This window comes from Pleurodeles waltl, chromosome 6, assembly GCF_031143425.1.
Source record: "Pleurodeles waltl isolate 20211129_DDA chromosome 6, aPleWal1.hap1.20221129, whole genome shotgun sequence".
NCBI classification, from domain to species: Eukaryota; Metazoa; Chordata; class Amphibia; order Caudata; family Salamandridae; genus Pleurodeles; species Pleurodeles waltl.
The window spans coordinates 599,494,619-599,513,293 of NC_090445.1; the positions used below are offsets into that span (position 1 = coordinate 599,494,619).

The window sequence follows — 18,675 nt, forward strand, 5'->3', positions numbered from 1 at the left end:
CTGCCAAAGACATCGTAAGATACTTACTACATTTGCAAAAGTCAAAGCTAGCTTCTTCCATTAAGATACATCTTACCGCAATTTCAGCTTACCTGCAAATTAGGCACTCAACTTCACTATTTAGGATACCAGTCATAAAAGCGTTTATGGAAGGCCTAAAGAGAATTATACCACCAAGAACACCACCAGTTCCTTCGTGGAACCTCAACATTGTCTTAACACGACTCATGGGTCCACCTTTTGAGCCCATGCACTCTTGTGAAATGCAATATTTAACATGGAAAGTTGCATTTTTAATTGCCATCACATCTCTAAGAAGAGTAAGTGAGATTCAAGCATTTACCATACAAGAACCATTTATTCAAATACACAAGCATAAAGTAGTTCTACGGACAAATCAATTTTTTTTACCAAAAGTCATATCACCGTTCCACTTGAATCAAACAGTAGAATTACCAGTGTTCTTCCCACAGCCAGATTCTGTAGCTGAAAGAGCACTACATACATTAGACATCAAAAGAGCGTTAATGTACTACATTGACAGAACAAAACTAATTTCGAAAAACAAAACAATTATTTATTGCTTTCCAAAAACCTCATACAGGAAATCCAGTTTCTAAGCAAGGCATTGCTAGATGGATAGTTAAGTGCATTCAAACCTGTTATCTTAAAGCAAAAAGAGAACTGCCTATTACACCAAAGGCACACTCAACTAGAAAGAAAGGTGCTACCATGGCCTTTCTAGGAAATATTCCAATGACCAAAATATGTAAGGCAGCTACATGGTCTACGCCGCATACATTTACCAAACACTACCGTGTAGATGTGTTAACGGCTCAACAAGCCACAGTAGGTCAAGCAGTACTACGAACATTGTTTCAAACAACTTCAACTCCTACAGGCTGAACCACCGCTTTTGGGGAGATAACTGCTTACTAGTCTATGCACAGCATGTGTATCTGCAGCTACACATGCCATCGAGCGGAAAATGTCACTTACCCAGTGTACATCTGTTCGTGGCATTAGTCGCTGCAGATTCACATGCGCCCACCCGCCTCCCCGGGAGCCTGTAGCCGTTTAGAAGTTGATCTTGAACATTTGTAAATATATTACTTTAAACTAAATTATGTACATATGTATTCACTCCATTGCATGGGCACTATTACATACACAACTCCTACCTCATCCTCTGCGGGGAAAACAATCTAAGATGGAGTCAACGCCCATGCGCAATGGAGCCGAAATGGGAGGAGTCCCTCGATCTCGTGACTCGAAAAGACTTCTTCGAAGAAAAACAACTTGTAACACTCCGAGCCCAACACCAGATGGCGGGATGTGCACAGCATGTGAATCTGCAGCGACTAATGCCACAAACAGATGTACACTGGGTAAGTGACATTTTCCATATATATATATATATATGTATATAATTAAATGTTAATTACATAAATGATATAAAATGGACTCAAAACTGGTTGATCACCTTGAAATGCTTTTGGCTTTGAAAATTTCTGCAAGCTCAAAGGTATGACGAGAAATTAATTTACTTGTCACTAAGGTCCAGTAAAGAGGACAGACCATGTCGAATTCAGAGCATGAGGCGAGCGAGTTGAAGGCCTGTGTTGACTGCTGTATTCAAGTACTAAACGGGTACTAAAAACATTATGTGTAAGCACATTCATGTCTGAATAGCAGATGTTTGTTATCCAGCTCAGTGATATTCATTTTATTGACTTTGAAAAGATGAGAAGGTGAGCGGACCCTATTGAGATTTGAACTTGTGACCATAAGGTAAAACACAGACCCCTAGAATGGATGCACAAGTCCAGATTTGCAGGAGATGAAACCTTGACCCCGACAATATTGATGACCCACCCATTCATATGGTGAGAACTGACTTTTTGTCCAATATGCATAAGCACCCTGACAGAGTAAAACATAATTCATTCAAAGCAGAAAAATTAATTACTTCTTTGACATTTAAAATGTTTTGAGTCATGTTATGAAGATTCATGGTATCACAAAAACTGTCCTTTTAATTCTCTCTCAAAGCTCTTTGGCCCTGAACTTTAAAGAGCCTTATAGTGAGAAAATTACATTATACATATATTACATTAAACAATGTTTTGTAAGGCTTTTAATTTTTTATTTATTTATATAGAAGGTGCTTTGAGAATCCCATAACTGAACACCAATGGCCCTCATTACGAGGTCGACCGCCACATTACGACCACTGTGGAAGCTCCACGGTTGGACCGCCAGCACCGCCACTCTACCGTCACAGGGACAGTGTGGCGGTGCTGGCGGTCCTAGTCCCACAGGGCAGTGCTGCCTTGGGGATTACAACTCCCTTCTCTGCCATTGGTTTCACCGCCATGAAACGGGTTGCAGAGAGGGGGTGCATGGGCCCCTAAACTGCCCAAGTACTTGGCATGGGCAGTACAGGGGCTCACCTGGCTAGTCCCATCGCGATGTTCACTGTTTGCTTTGCAGACAGTGAACATTATGATGGATGCACCCTATGCACTACAGGCCGTTTCCCGCTAGAGTTTCCTCCCACTGATCCAGCAGGAAAATCGTACTAGGGCCCGCGGAAAGGCGGCTGCACTGGTGGCAACCTGCCCGTCGCGACTTCGGCAGACAGGCTCTTCCGTCAGCCGAAGTCATAATGACCCCTCACCTAGTAATCCTAAAATTGAAGCTAAGTTTTAAAATCAGAGTGAAAAAGTAAATAAAACTAGGCGCACGCTCTATATAAAGTGCATATCTAGGCATGTTTTCTACTGAGTGATAAAATGTAAGTTTTGCACTCAATATTCCTCTCAGTTATCAGAAGTAGCATTAATAAAATGGTGATCCTGTGTGTCTTTGCAATAAAAAAATCATTATTTGTTGCTGGATATAATTTCCAATATATACTGATGAACTTGTTTTCTTTCTTTAGATACATTTCTATTTTGCATGACGTTTAATACTCCCTGTTATATCAATGCATGTTAAAACTGCAAAACAGACAAAGCAGTCACAGAGTATGCAGCATTGTGTAATTTCTGCTTGCTCTGTGTTTAATCAGCAGAATATACATACATATCCGATGATAAAAAGCAATATCCTATAGCTGAAGGCATAAATACTTTACCTTTGTAAAACAGAAAGAAAGAACATACTTTCTCTGATCATGGAATAGATCGTGTATGTTTAGTGAAAAGATAAACACTAAATACATAGGTTATTTTTCAAAGCACCATCAGATAAAGAACATAACATCTAAACAGATAGGTTCATACCAGTATATATTAACAACAAGTAGAACTGCGTGGGGTGCCGTTTACTGAGCCAGTGAATCTTCAGGCATCTTTTAAGAGTTGAAAGAATGAACCAGTTTGATGTGTTTGGAGACTATTCCAGAGAGGAGGGTGCGTTGCACAAGAAAGAAAGTCAGTGCTGCCTTTCTCGCCTATAACAGTGCATGCCCATGCCATTGTTTACTATTTGTTGGCTTCATTGTCACGCTTCTTTGCTGACTCCTAAATGGCCAGCGCATGCTGGACGTCACGTCTTTTTTTTTTTCTCCGTTGAGCAGGGACCTAGCACAGATTGATTTATCTTAATTAGTATCTTTCTATTGCTTGCACTGCAATTCAGGTACAATTTCTTTCACTGCTGCACTTAGTATATACATCTGTTTTTTAAAAATTATTTTTATATTGCTTATCACCTTACACGTATACGCTTTAGGACACTTCTTCTGTTTCCAGTTCTTGTGCTGCATTCCCAATTCGTTATATGTTTGAACGCTTTTTTAGACATTTTTATCTTCGTCTACATCTTTTGGCTTACTCTTAAAACTAAAATTAAATTAAATTTTACTTGTTACAATGTATAAATGCAACACTAACAATACATTTACACCTTCACACTTCTAGCTGCGGCATGCCTATTTTCATTGCCTTTATGCCTTATACCGTTGCAGTGATTTTAAGCGTGGGTCCTTGTTTGAATTACTCATACCAACCACTGTACTACTCTATGCCACTCTGCTCTATGCTGCTCCACTTGACTCTACTCAGTGCCATTGTATGCCGCTCTATGCCTCTTCACTCTATGCCTCTCCACTCTACGACATTTGACTCTGTCACTCCACTCTATGCCATTCCACTCTGCCACGCCACTGTGACACTTCCCTCTATGCTAATCCAATCTATGCCACTTCAATCTATGCTACTCCACTCTCCGGTACTCTGTGCCACTCTAGTTTTCGTCACTGTATTCTACACCACACCACACCACTTTTAGCCATGCTGATTAGCAACCACGCTTCTGTAAAGCATGGTTGGCAGGTATTTGCAAAGCCAATAGCTCTTGCGTAGGAGAGACCTTCTGGCTTTGCCAACGCTTGTTAGAACTGGGGGGGGGGGGGTCTGTGTGTGGAGCTGAATCATTCCTCAGTACGCTAATAGTGTTGGAGGTTTTTTAGTTTGTGCTCAGTAAAATATGTTTTTCTTGCAGAGAGCTTTGTAGGTTTTGCATACTGTGTTTGAAAATGCTTATAGGCTTAAGGGCAGCATTCTGAGGAAACAAAGACCAGCTGATACATGGTCATATTTGTTGATGTTGAAGGGGAGATGTGCATCTCACTTAAGCATCATTTAGAGAGCATTTATTTCCGTTGCCTATCCTGGAGATAACCAATGCCTGTGCTAACTGCGTTCCTAGAGATGGCTTTATCGTGAGCTTCGAGACTGAGTACCAAGTTAATTTGACCTACTGTGTGTGTGTGTGTGTGTGATGTGATAAAGCTAGGTCTGGCCTCAGTAGGTGCAATGGTTAATAAAAATATATTGAAAGAAAATTCTGCAAAAATAAAAAGGAAAAAAGGAAATATGCTGCCATCTAACCCTGGCTACTTAACGATTTCATCTGAGCGATCAGCATGTATTTTTTTTTTTTTTGGCAAGAAGAGAGTAAGAGAACATCTTCAGGATTGTTGAACTTTAGCTGTATGAGTGCCCCCTGCATCCTGGTGTAAGGAAACGCCAGAGTTGGTTTCCTTATGCTAAGAGGTTTCACCTTAGAGGTTGAAAAGTAAAGGAGCAAATATAGACCTCTAGGTGATGCCATAAGGTTCTTGATAATGATCAGAAAATTTAATTTAAGTTGTTGAATTCTATTAGCTGTTTTAGGATTTATTTAACAAAGCACTGTCTCATCAAATGGCATTCTTTTCTTTAGAATATTCAGAAGGATGTCAAGATCAATTGTCTCCAAATCTGCTGATCCTGTAAGTCTAGTAGACAGATTTACCTTATGGAGCAGGCACAGTGTATCAACAACAATTGCAAGAATGGCTTGTACCTGTGATGGAAACCTGATTGGAACTTGCCTACAATGTAAACTTTTGTGGTGCGTTCAAGTTTTTGTGAGATGCCTTTTGAGGATTCTTTGTAAGGAAGGGTAGTAAGTTGATTTGCTTCCATTCCTCTACCAATTGAGGATACAAGTAACTTTTTTGTAGTGGACGGACTAGTCCAATTTAAAGGGTGCTTATAACGATTCAAATTCCAATGAGGCATTGATGATAGCCAGTTTGGAAGAAGCATTGATTTGTGTTCTGTAGCAATCAGATTAAGTAGCTCAACTAAACCACTTGATGTTTGCAAGGAGTATATTCTGGATATATGGGGCAAAAGGAGTGAACCTGCTCCAGGAAGTCAGTATTTTCTGGAGCAATGTTTTGAGTCTGGAAGTGAGGAGAAGGAATCCCAAATTATTCCTGATTTCAAGTATTTTATCAATGAAATGAGTGACAAATTTGTGATATCTTAATTTTAGTAATCTAGTCTCGGGTTACTAGTAGACTGTTCTTAGAAAATCTTCAACAGTTCTTTTAAAGTGGTTTCTTCAGTTGTCACCCTTAGGTTTTAAACAACCATTGGCAGATCGGTGTGGTTGTCTTGTGCAAAAAGCATGCAAACAGTCATGTGGACCAGTGTGGTAATGGTGTAGATAATGGTACTGACAACAATATTTGTGATGATAATGCTGGTGTTGTTAATGGTGCTGGTGTTGATAGCTGAGGTAATGACCCATAGCAGGATCAGAACAAAAACAACAAAAATATTACAGAAACTGATTGTTTCATGTATACAGTTCATTTTTATGAATGATGAACTGAATGTCTGATGACAGCATATATTTTTCATAAAATTGTTCCTCGTGCATTGTGTGCCAGAGCTTTGTAGGGTGGTTATCTCGGATCTGTTTGCCTGATTAGATAATGTGCATTGAAATATGACAGTTGGTGCAAATGAACTTTAAAAAGGACACACAATTGTCTCAAGCTAGACCTTCCGCCACTATTTGTGTTGCAAGTTGTGACCTGAAGCTCTGTGGTATACAGGGTTTCCCCTTCCTTTACACTCCCCAGTTGCCCCTTCCCCCTTGCACTTACTACTGCCCTTCCCCCTTAGTGTTTGTCTTTCTCCTCACACTACAGATACTATTAAACTGCGAAATGCAAGGATGACATCCCAGATGCTCTTCCTAGCTCCCCCCCCTTCTGCTGAGAGCAGCGCTGATACTGTTCTTATTTTGCAGTTGTCTATAGCGCGAACTCAACCCGCAGATATTTGAGCGCTTTACATTACCAACAGCAACATTACAAAAGGATACATTCATTTTAGGTCTCGGCTACAGAGCGCATGCAGTCTCTCCCCCCTGCCCTCCCTTAGCCCTGTGATGGTTTCCTTGTCCCTCCCATGTGTCCAGACACAAATGCGATCTGATGTAGCCAGCGCTGGCTGCGTCATATCGCCTTTTTCTGTGTCTTTCAGCCATACTGAACAGCGGATGTGGTTCTATACAACACGGCTAAAATACATCAACATTGAAAACACAAGTAGCTTTTGCATTGCTGAGACCTATTGACTTTGACAGTGCTTGTTTTCTGTGTACACTCTGTAGGCTTAAGACACTATTTTCTTGTGCCTCGAGCAGATACCTCATCTTGTGAATCTCCCCAGACATCCAGAAAATGATTTTCATTGGTGCCGTCATAACGGCTGGAGGTGCCATCAACCTCCGTTATGACTCCATCCATTCTCGGGACATGATAGTATGGAACCACATTTAGACGTCACCACTGCACCTTGTCAGTGCCTTTTGTTCGTGCCCTTTGATGAGGATCCAGAGCTGTTGTATTGTATTTGTTATTTTTTTATTTGTTTTACTAATGTTTTCTGAAAACTTTTGACAGTGTGCAGCGAGATCACCCTCATTTCTCCAAGTCCCCTAACAACAACGTTATTCATGCCACAAGCAGATGCCTGTCATGGAGCCGCACAACATCTGCATTTGATTTCTTCGCTCCGAACACAGCGCCAAGTCCTGGGACAAATGCTTTATAATGCATCTAACAAATTTTCCCTCAGGAAACTTCAGGTGATTCAAAACGCAGCAGCCCGATTTGTTTTGAACATACCTAAATGTCTCTTGGTGTGAGAACACCTGTGCTCCCTTCACTGGTTACCCATTATATGGAGGGTGAACTTTAAACCCCTTTGTATGGTGCACAATGTCTTTTACCAGCAAAGGTCTCTTCCCCGGACATCAGCTTTTCAGTGGTATTGTCCCTCAAGACAATTAAGATCCTCCTCTCTGAGGAAATTTGTCCTACCTAAATTTAGGAAGACTAGATGGGGCAGCCCTACCTTCTCAGTAGCAGCTGCCAAACTCTGGAATATGCTGCCACTTCACATAGCCAGCTTAGATCCCCATATGGCTTTCCGGAAACACCTGAAGACATGATTATTTTTCCTCTTATAATTTCAGCTTCCTTTAGGGCTGCTTCTTTCCGCTGTTAGAGTTTGACGCCTATGGGCATAATGTGCTTTATAAATGCTAAATACAAATAAATCTGCTGGCCATCTGGGAGCAGGAAGCTGAATTTTGACGTTGCTGAATAAAAGGAGCGACACAAGTCCAGCTGCAAATCAGAAAACTTCCTGTTCCTATCTACGGGAAAGTCCAGGACAAAGTTAAAGGACAAAACCAGAAAAAAGCATAAAAAGTCCAAGCGAGTCTCCTCTCATTCCAAATGCTTCCACTCCAGGTAAAAGTCTCACCGTCGGTGCGTCAAGGGACCCCAGCTTGGATGTTCACTTGAGATCTAGTTCCTTTTCTGGAGACGGTGCACCCTAAGTTTTCTATGCTATCCTCAACTCCACAGCAGATTGTGATCTTAAAGGAGGTAAATGTGCAGCTTTTCCAGAATGTTCCTGTGCGCTCTGCTGTACCTTCAGGTCCCAATGATATGTACTGTTTTCCTCTTTGGTTGTTACACCTATACCCTCTTAGATATAAGTGAGCTTTTGCTCACCCTGCTTACGAATTTCTAGAACTTGTTAGCCCAGGCTGCACAGGGTGGATATGACAAATATTTTGAGCTTCTGTCTGGACACTATGGACTGTGTTGCCCGTGGTGTAAGCACCATTGTTTTGATCCAACATCATGCTTGGATGCACACCACTTTTTTCTGGGACATTCAAGCATCTTCCCTCTACTTGTCCTTTGACGGAGCGAGGTTGTTTGGAGAAAAGACTGATTCATCAGTGGAGCATTTCAAGATAACAGTAATGCGTCTTGTTCTCTTGGATTCTTTCCCCTGCTCCTCAATTTCACCAGCAGTATTGGAAATTTCACAGAGTACTTGATGAGCCTTGCCTATCGCCAGAGGCAACCCTTCAGGCTGTCCAGCAACCGGCTCACCCCTTTTCATAGCTGGAAGGTGATGGGTAGTGGTAGAGGATGAGGTCATGATCTGATCCAGCAGCCTTCCTCCTGCTCTATTCTTGATGCCACAATCCTCCTTTAGGTCCCATTCCTGATGTCATCTAAGGCCAGTAGGTATTCTGACTTTCTGGTTGGCTTGCAATTACTTTGGACCAGTGGCTCTTTCAGGTTGTGAAGTTTGGTTACACCCTCCCTTTCCTTACTGTTAGTCCACCTGTTTTTCTAGTTTTCGCCCAGATGTTGCAGTCATGTATATATATATTTTTTAGAGTACTTATATAGTTTGCCTCAGGTGCAATTGAGGTGGTGTCTGAGAGGGTGTTTGGGGTGCTATAACTGATACTTCTTGGTTCACAAGGAAGAAGAGAGACTTTGATCTATCTTGGATCTTAGGACTTTTATATCCTTCCTCATAGAGGACGTTAAGAGTGATGGCTCTGATGCGGGTCCTGTTAGCCTTGGTCCTCGAAGATTGGATGGTATATTTGAACTTGCATGAACGTACCTCCATGTGCTGTTCCTGCAGTCCCACAGGAAGTACGTCTGCTTTGTGGTAGGGTTAGAACATTTTCAATTTACCCTTCTGCCTTTCGGCCTTACCTTGGCCCCACAGGTATTTACAAAGATCATGGTGGTTGCAGACTATCTAAGTAGGTCGGAGATGAGTGTAGTTCCATACTTCGACAACTGGCTCCTGAAATTGTTTGTTCCTCAGTTAGTCTCAGACCTCCTGTGTCATCTGTTTCATTACTGTGTACAGTGTTGTTCTTGATCAACAAACTGAAAGCCCATCTTCGACCTATGCCCACGATTCTCCCATTGTAGGGGCCATCCTCAACATTGTGACTTCAAAGGCAATTCTGTGCCCTCAACAAGTCTGCGACATTCAGGCTATTATCACAGTGTTTCGGGAGCCAGCACTTGTTCAAGGCCTGATGGTTCTGAGCTTCTAGGGCTCCTGGCCTCATGCATCCTGCTAGTGACCCGTGCCTGCAGCAAGCGTTTTAGTGGACTCTTTGCCTTCAATGTGCCATCACTGTGGGTGCCTTACGGACACAAACTGCATTTCAGACAAGTCTGCCTAATATCAGCAGTGGTGAATGACTGATGCACAATTAAAATACTGCGGATGGTTTTCCTTACCTCAGCCCTAGCCTATTGCAGTGACACTTGTGATTTCTATGCTTGGTGGAGTTGGTGGGGGGGGGCGTAAGTAGCCCCTGTAAGCCGTCGAGATCTCTGGTCATCTATGGTGCAGCACAATTGAATACATCTTTTGTAGTTGCACGCCATCCACCTGGCCCTGAGGTTTTTCATCCTTCTATAAAGGACAGGACTGTCATAGTCCTGATGAATAACAGGACTGCCATATTGTGCTGCAACTAGCAGGATATTATGGGCAACTCTGCAATCTGTCTTGAGTCTCTTTAGGCTGTGACAGTGCCTTGAACCTCACAGTAACCCTTGCAGTATCTTCCTGTCCGACAGTAACCTGGTGGGTTCCTTCAATATTGGGGAGGGTAAACTCGGAAGGCTTTATTGTTCCGATTACTAACGGCAACTGCATCCAGAAGTGGCACATGTCATCTTCTTCCAGTGTTGTATGCCCTCATTAGACCTGTTCACTACCTAAAGTGCTCAATGCTCCTCCTTTGGCACCCACTCCTTCAAGCATGCCATCTGCCTTCAAGTGTTTATAAACTAGCACCATGGTGAAGAGAAAGGTAGTACTGGATAGTTTTGTAAGCCCTGGAATACAATACATTCAAAATGTCTCTTCTCTCTGTAGTTATAAGGGCTAAGTTACACAGAACGTTTCAGATTTGCATGTTTAATGTCAAGAGATTGGTCTGAATACCAAGAATGTACCACCACTGAACAGAAATACAACATCGTCCTTAAGGTGTCCAACGTGCCATGAAACAGTAATTTAAATGGAGCGATGGCTGAGCTCACAGTGTGTATCTGTATGGCCTTCCAGAACACTCCACCTTTTAATATTTTTCATTGTGCTAAAGGTGTTTAGATTTTTAGAGTGTAAATGTGGCTTTCTTATGTTTCCCATCGATTACTTTGTCGTGTTGGCTCTCATTGTACCAATGAGGCTGCTGGATTTGGGCAGCAGCATCACCTGAATTGTGGGGAACTGAGTCCAATCTTGCACTATGAGACAACTGTCGGCCAAAACTGTTTCCAGCCAGCTAGGTGCGCCCCATCTCTGCCCATCAGCAAGGATGATTATTGGCAACCAGGCGCATGACATTGTGACTTCTCAGGGAAATTGTGGTGGATCAGATCTCATCCTTTTCTCTCAGTTACAATCGTCTCACACATGCAAAGACAGACAGAGACCGGAAGTGGTTTAAAAAGATTTATTAAATAAGCTGCGTCTTAGATAAAATAACATGAAATGCAATAATTAGGATGATGAAACATACTAGAAGCAAAATGGTGACAAGAAAAGTCCCACCATACTATCACTATGCACAATATGTGATTCCTACCTAAGCTATGTTAAAGCACAGTAGGATGAGCCCTAATCCGCAATCAGGATCCCCGAGAAGACATTGATCCCCCATACCAGGGTATGACAGTAGTGGAGAAGCCTGCCGTCTATAGAGGCACCATCCTCTTGTAGACCAGGGAACCGGTGGTCTCAATGAGGAGCTGTAATGAAGTCAGAGGGCATGCAGTCGTGGTCATCTGGCTGGAACCTCCCTCAAACTTGCATAGGAGAGGGAAATGTTTTTATAATAAAACAATGGATGTTCTGAGAATGTGTCTCCCGTACAAAATACATATGTTTCTGTGGAATTTTAGAGATGCAGTGTACCACTTGTGCCAACAACCCTGTCTTGTTGCAACCTTGGAAAAAGCACAGAGTGAAAGAAAGTTGTGCTCAGAAATGTAGATGCTTTCCTAGGCGAAAGGACAGCAAGATAAAGAAAAATAAAACATCACAACAAATGTGGCTGATCCTAAAGAATAAAATGAAACATTACTAGGCTAAAGGACACAGGTAGCAGGCTTAGTTGCTAACATAACATGTCCACAGACATTACTAAAATGTCTCCACAACAGCTTGATATATCCGGCTACTGTCTGTGTTTGTTTAATTAATTGACTGATTTTTCTTTTTTTCATTGACATTTTTTTCATTGAATTTATCATATAACTTCAACACCAAGAGGGACTTTAATATTCGAGAAATGCACTGGCATATACACACTCACACAGTGATGTGATATACTGTATATCAAAAAGAACAGCGTTGTTCCCATCTGGTAATATCATGTAAATCCTTTACATATTGATGTGTATCCTTCTGTGGAGATGTGGTTCAGTTTGACTATCCTGTAATAAAATAAAATAGCAAACACCATTAAATGAACTATAATGATAGTTTTCCTGCAGCGAAAGAGTATGTTAATTCCGTAAGGGTTGGTGGGGTGGAGCAGAATTGAGGATAAATAGGTATGGGAGGGAATGGTGATCGGTACCGTAGTAATGTATATAGTAGTGGTGTAACGTAAGCTGGTGCGGGCCCCCCTGCAGATTGTAAAGAGAAGCCCCTGAGTCTCCGATATATCAGAAATATACATTGCCCTTGTGCGGAATGGTTCCCTCTTAAGGCGTTGTGGCCCCTCCGAGTGCTGCAGGGGCCAGTTTTACGCCCCTGGATGCATAGGTGCTAAAGAACCAGGTTACATTTTCACCAAGTTAGGCTCCATACACTTTGGGGAAGACGTTTGTTTTGGCCTTGCAGTCATAAACAGAGTAACTAGAGCAGGGGTCTCCAATTGTTTCTTTAATAAGAGCTTCTTATGTTCAATGAAAATTATCCCAACTTACTAACAGTAGTTTTGTAACAGTGACCCATCAGACAGTGTCACACTACTTGCCAGCACATGCAAGATTACCAGCAGTAATCACCTCCGCTCATCATGCAAGATTAGCAGTAATGTAAAGAAATAGTTTGTCAATGTGGAATTCTTCAATGTGGGTAATACATAGCAGTCATAACTGCAATGCCCCCTGGCACCAAATTAATAATATATTGTTATTATTAATCCATCTTCCCAGCATCACGTTTGTCATTGAAATATCAGCTTAATGTATATTTTGGTAAGTCAACTGTTTTTCTCGAAACATCAGATTATGAGTTCTGACAAGGCACACATTTTTGTCTCCAGTACACACGTTTACATTTTGGTATGCAAATATTTATTGAATTAAGCAAAAGCTTCTAATTTAGTAGGCTGGGTTACACACAGGAGGGCTACGTTTAGGTAGATGGAGAGCTACTGGTAGCTCCTGAGCTGCTCATTGGAGAAGCCTGAACTAGATCCACAGTGTTTTCTTGTTTTCCTGTTTTGATTTACAGCTTTGGTGTCCCATTGGTTTAAGCCACTCATTTTCAGAACAGAGTTGCAAGTGACTGTGCAAAGTGAAATAAATGCACACACAAAAGTACATGGCTTCTCTCTTTAGGCAAAGGAAAAATTGTCATCCTTTCCAACTGCCAGTGCAGCTTTTCTGTTGTGTTGTAAAATGCCACTAACTGGGCTGATGCAAGCGTTCAACGAGTGGTGTAAACTATATTTTAGCTTGGGGGGGGGGGGGGAGAGAAACATATTTAATAATAAAAAAAATAAAAAAACTTACCTCCTCTGCTGCTGCCGCTCCTCTGTCCCTTGTTGCTGGCGCTGCAGGCACAGACTCCTAGCCTGTCCTGCGCCAATCCTGATTGGGTGGAAGCACCCAGCCAGGGCACTCCACAGCAGACTGTTGCCGGGCTGGAGAGCGCCTACAGCCCCAGACTAACGGCAAAACACAGATGCGCTCTGAGGGGAGTGCTCTGTGCACCCCCCTCTGAGGCTGCCATCCCTGATGCCCACCCCTTTCACCACAAAGGAATAATAAATACAGTTTCATCTCAGAGGGCTGTCACACCTCCTCAATTTAATCCTTGCCTTGTGAGCATTCAGGTCAAGTGTTTCGGAAAGTAGATAACTGTGTGCCCCTCATTAATGCGTCCAGTCTTATACTGAGCCTTCTTAGAAACTGTCTTTCACTGCATGACCATGGTACAGGTATTTTTACAAACTCGCAGTAAGGCAGATAAATGTCCATGATCCAGAGTCTTGTTGCTTCTCCTTTGACACAGGGGAACAAATATTTGTGCATTCATTTGTTTTTATGGGTGAGGTCAAAGCGCTCCGTCCCATTCTGTAATCTCTTTGGGCTTCAAACCACGCCCACGTCACGTCAGTCACTTACATTGGTTCGTGGGCTTGCCTTTTAAAATCTGCTTGCTTTCTTTTGTGAAAGGCATACATATTTCATGCCTTTTCCGGTGTTTAGCCCACCTACACAACACCGGTAAACTACATACGAGGCTCGATGTTTTCAGCCTGATATCCGGACTACTTTATCTGTTTATTTTCTATGCAGCGCGATTGCGCTGCATTTTACATAGTGCGATCGCGCTCCGTTTTCTTTTTTCTTTACAACGCTAATAGCTCTAACACAAGCAAATGTGAGACCCTTTGCATTGAAAATGCTTGTTCAAAGATTGAGGGGGTCATTCCTACCCCGGCGGGCGGCGGGTGCCGCCCGCCAGGCGGTGACCGCCAAAAGACCGTTCTGCGGGCAAATGACCGCAGCGGTCATTTTGACTTTCCCGCTGGGCTGGCGGGCGACCGCCAAAAGGCCACCCGCCCGCCCAACGGGAAAGCACCAGCAACGATGAAGCCGGCTCCGAATGGAGCCGGCGGAGTTGCTGGTGTGCGACAGGTGCAGTTGCACTGTCGCGATTTTCAGTGTCTGCTTTGCAGACACTGAAAATCTTAATGGGGCCCTGTTTGGGGGCCCCTGCAGTGCCCATGCCAGTGGCATGGGCACTGCAGGGGCCCCCAGGGGCCCCACGACACCCGTTCCCGCCATCCAGTTTCTGGCGGTGAAAACCGCCAGAAACAGGATGGCGGGAAGGGGGTCGGAATCCCCATGGCGTCACTGCTTGCAGCGCCGCCTTGGAGGATTCCCTGGGGCAGGGGAAAACCGGCGGGAAACCACCGGTTTCCCTTTTCTGACCGCGGCGGTTAAGAATTGCCCCTGAAGCACCGCCAGCCTGTTGGCGGTGCTTCCTCCGTCCCCGGCCCTGGTGGTCGGAATGACCCCCTGAGTCCCATCTGGCAAAATATGGTCAACAAAGGAAACAGGTGTTCGCTTTTTGTGCAAGAAATGCATACAAACCTTAGAAGGCACTGCATTGAGTTGCAAGTAGTATACGAATAAAGTGTCCATTTATTCATATTTACACTTTCACCTGTGTTAGTGGAAGAGTGGTGTTAATTAATGGGGTGGGTCATTCCATAATGATGGGTGGAATTTAAGGCTGCTTCGAAGTCTGAGTTGGTACGTGACAGCGTTTAACAGGAGAGTACAAGTTGTTGGAACATTCAGGTGCCTAGGGGAGTAGCTGTTGCAAGTTGATAAGGGTTAACAGAAACATAGGAATGTGACAGAGAGAGATTTGAGATGGATGTGACCACTTGGGTAGATACTGCGGTGCAGGACCTTATATGCCTCTGAAAACATTGGTGATCACTATGTAATGGTAAATTATCTTAAAATTGAGCAGCAGGAATCGAGTGTTATTCATGATGGCATTCATGTAGGATAATAGCTGCAAAAATAGATGTAAACATTTCTCTACATTTGCTCGCTGTAGGAGTATTAAAGGAGCAGGAGGGAAGATTGAAAATAGCAGAGGTGGCAGCTCATCTGTGATGAACGACTTTAACAATACCAAGCAGATGATAACTGAGTCTTGGGGTAGTCTGAGAGACTGAGAGTTTGGTTTAAAGGAGGGAAATAACAAGAAGCCACAAGAACGAACCTGGAGATGGAGCAGTTAGAAAACTGAGAGGTACACCAGTTTAACACCTTGCCTGCAACTTCAAGGAAGGCAGGGTTCGGGAGTATGACCGAGTGGTCAGCCATGTGGAATGCATGCAGAGAATTAAAACTAGTTTTTTGTGGTTGGCAGAAGTGTGAAAAATTGAGATAAAAACTTGAGTCATTTCATTAGAATAGATTTGAAGAGAGAATAGTGCAAGGGTTTTAGGGGCTATTCAGTGTGTTAATAGAGCATGAGCACTCCATGTGCGAGAGTTCTGGAAAAATAAATTTGGGAGCAGGTTGGCAGTTCGAGGAGGATTAATTTAGTCTACTTTGTCAAGACCGGCTTAATGTGGTCCAGGTAGATTCCTTTAGAGGAAAAATTGGTTGACGAGGTGGCATGATGACTGGACTGGTGGTTTAACAATATAACGGGAGACTGGATTGAGGGGACTGCATAAGGGGTTAGCACTACAGAGTTCTTGCATAAGTTCTGCATTGAGAGTTCATATGAAAGAGGGTCTTTGGCAGAATGGATGGCGGGACGTGAACCCAGATACAGATGACTGAAATGTTAAGATGAATAACTGGACATCATTTAATTAATGTTCCAAAATCTATCTTCTTATGATGATTCTGTCTCTTTTACAGTGCAGCAGATGCCAATGGAGTGCGAGGGAAGAGAGGATCCAGTAAGTTATCTTTCAAGACTTTCTGTAGCTTCATATTTTTGATTGTGCACCAATTATTCCTCAACATGTAAATTGTCATATTTTAATGGCTGGATCTGCTATGCAAAATTAAATTAAAAAAAAAAGAAAAATGAGATCATAAAAATATGTTTGGGGAAGAGTTGCCATGTTTGTGCAGATTTGACAGAGTGGTCATGAGCCTCAGTTTGGTGGCAGAACTGCAGTCCGATCTCCTGTACCATATATTAAAATATATCAGTGACTTGAGTCGACGTGTACCCTGTGTACAGTTAGCTGTACTGTTGAAGAAAACTGCACTGGTTAATGTGAATCCCTTTGTTTGGGCTAGGGATGTATGGTGATGGGCAGTTCTAATTGTTTTCAAGTTTTTTCAGTGTAGTAGGCGTTGAGTTGTTGAGCGAATGGAAGGGCTGAAGCAGTACTGTACAGTATGTCTTGGTCAACATCTTTACCTACATCTACACTTTGATGAGAGGGAGCAAACTGGCCGAAAACTGCTTCAGAACTTAGGTGTTGCCAGGTGGTGGTGAATCAGGTGCAGCCACGGTGGGCAGACCATCTATAGCCTGCCCACGGTCTTCGGCTAGAGTGTAGAATATTACTGTATGCTGGAACTGAAGCAGTAAATATCTAAAAGCATTCGGTTATGAAATTTTCAGTTATATATGTCCAAGAATACCAACCAATGTTTGGACACTCGGCATCTGTTTAATGATCAGAAACACCACTGTCAATGGTCGATTAACTATTTGTGGCTGGCATCCTATTGAACACAAGGACATCTGAAAGCCAAAAATAGGGTAGCAGGAATTCTAATGTGTAGAATCTGCAGTTTATGTTTCGCATGGCCCTCATTTTTTTCAGTCGGATTTGCTGCTATTTTCAGGTATCACCTGCAAAGCATGTGAAATCGCTTGTAAAAAAAAAAAAAAAGCAATATATATATATATATATATATATATATATATATATATATATATATATATATATATATATATATATATATATATATATATTTTACCATTGATTGTCTTTCAAGTCACTCTCCTTTCCTTGCGTCTGCTTGGTCAGAGCCTCCTGCTCTTTCCTCCAGGTGCCTCAGTGTTCTGTCTGCCATGGAGCATGGACCTAGCTGTGGCTGCAGGCTACTGAGGAGGTACTTGTTTTTTTGTTTTTTTTTTTGTTGTTTTTTAAACTTTTGGACATGCATTCGTGAAGAGTGCATGTCTAGGCGGTCCATGGCCCACCCTCCTCCTTCTCCTTTGTGTTGCTTGCCCCACCCCTCCACCCTCCTCTCACTTACCATTGTTGATGCTGCTGCCACCCCTCCTCCCTCCCACTGTCCATCTTTGCTGCCCTCTCTTCCCTTGTGTTTTTGTCCTGCCCTCTACTGCGGCCTGCTTTTGCTGCTCCCTGCACCACCCTAGTGTGGCTTGTTTAATCTATTATCTTTTTTTAATGCCCCCTGTGGCCCGGTCGTCCTTCACAAAAAGTAAAAACAAAACAAAAAATTAAAGAAGCTAAAATCTCTCACAGAGCTTTTGGGTTTGTAAATGATTTTTAAAGATGTTGCACAGCACTGGACTGTTGTGCGAGATGACTTAAGGTAAAGAAAATAGGGTGATGGTGCTGTCAGCCCCGGCCACACCATAGCACTTTGTTTTTATTTACTTTAGGCCATGTTGTACAGCAGCCTGCACTTCTGTGCCACGTGTCTAAAAGAAACGTTGACAACGCCTATAGGTCTTGAATCATAGGTGAAACCTTTTGGCTTTGCCAATGTTTGTTCACTTTGGGCGCTGCACGTTCTGTGGCACTTGGAAAGAATAACTAAACTTCATTCAGGTTGGCCTACCTGACTCCTTAACAAAGTCACAATAATATGGTGCAGGAAAATGCACCAGTGACATCAAGAGCCAATGTCGTAAGGCTGCAGTGCAGATTTACACTATCTGTATCAGTAATTTTGCAACACAGAACTACTAGCTCATATAAACTGTAACGTTAGCAAATAGAAAAGGCAAGAGCACTTGCCTTCAACCCCACCAGGTTTGATGTGTAATGTTTTATGTAGCATATTATTTAAGAACATGTATCAATTCTGCACGAGTCAGACCCTGCTCCAGGAATGGTTCCCTTCCACCTGTGACACATTAAAACATCTTAAAAAAATTATACGCCACTAGGTAGGAAAAGCTAGGTCTGTTTTTTTCACCATATTTGGCAGGAAGATAGATCTTGGTCCGCAGACTGTGCTTTTTGTAATTT

General features: G+C 42.7%; 1 protein-coding gene across 3 annotated transcripts in view; it reads left to right on the forward strand.

Moving 5' to 3' along the window:
* Positions 1-18,675, forward strand: part of LEMD2 (LEM domain nuclear envelope protein 2) — a 241,448-nt gene that overhangs the window by 75,458 nt on the left and 147,315 nt on the right. For all 3 annotated transcript variants that reach the window (XM_069238854.1, XM_069238852.1, XM_069238853.1), the window contains exon 2: positions 16,346-16,386. In XM_069238854.1, the coding sequence (XP_069094955.1) occupies positions 16,354-16,386 (33 nt within the window). In that variant the 5' untranslated portion in view covers positions 16,346-16,353. The remainder of the gene's footprint in view (positions 1-16,345; positions 16,387-18,675) is intronic.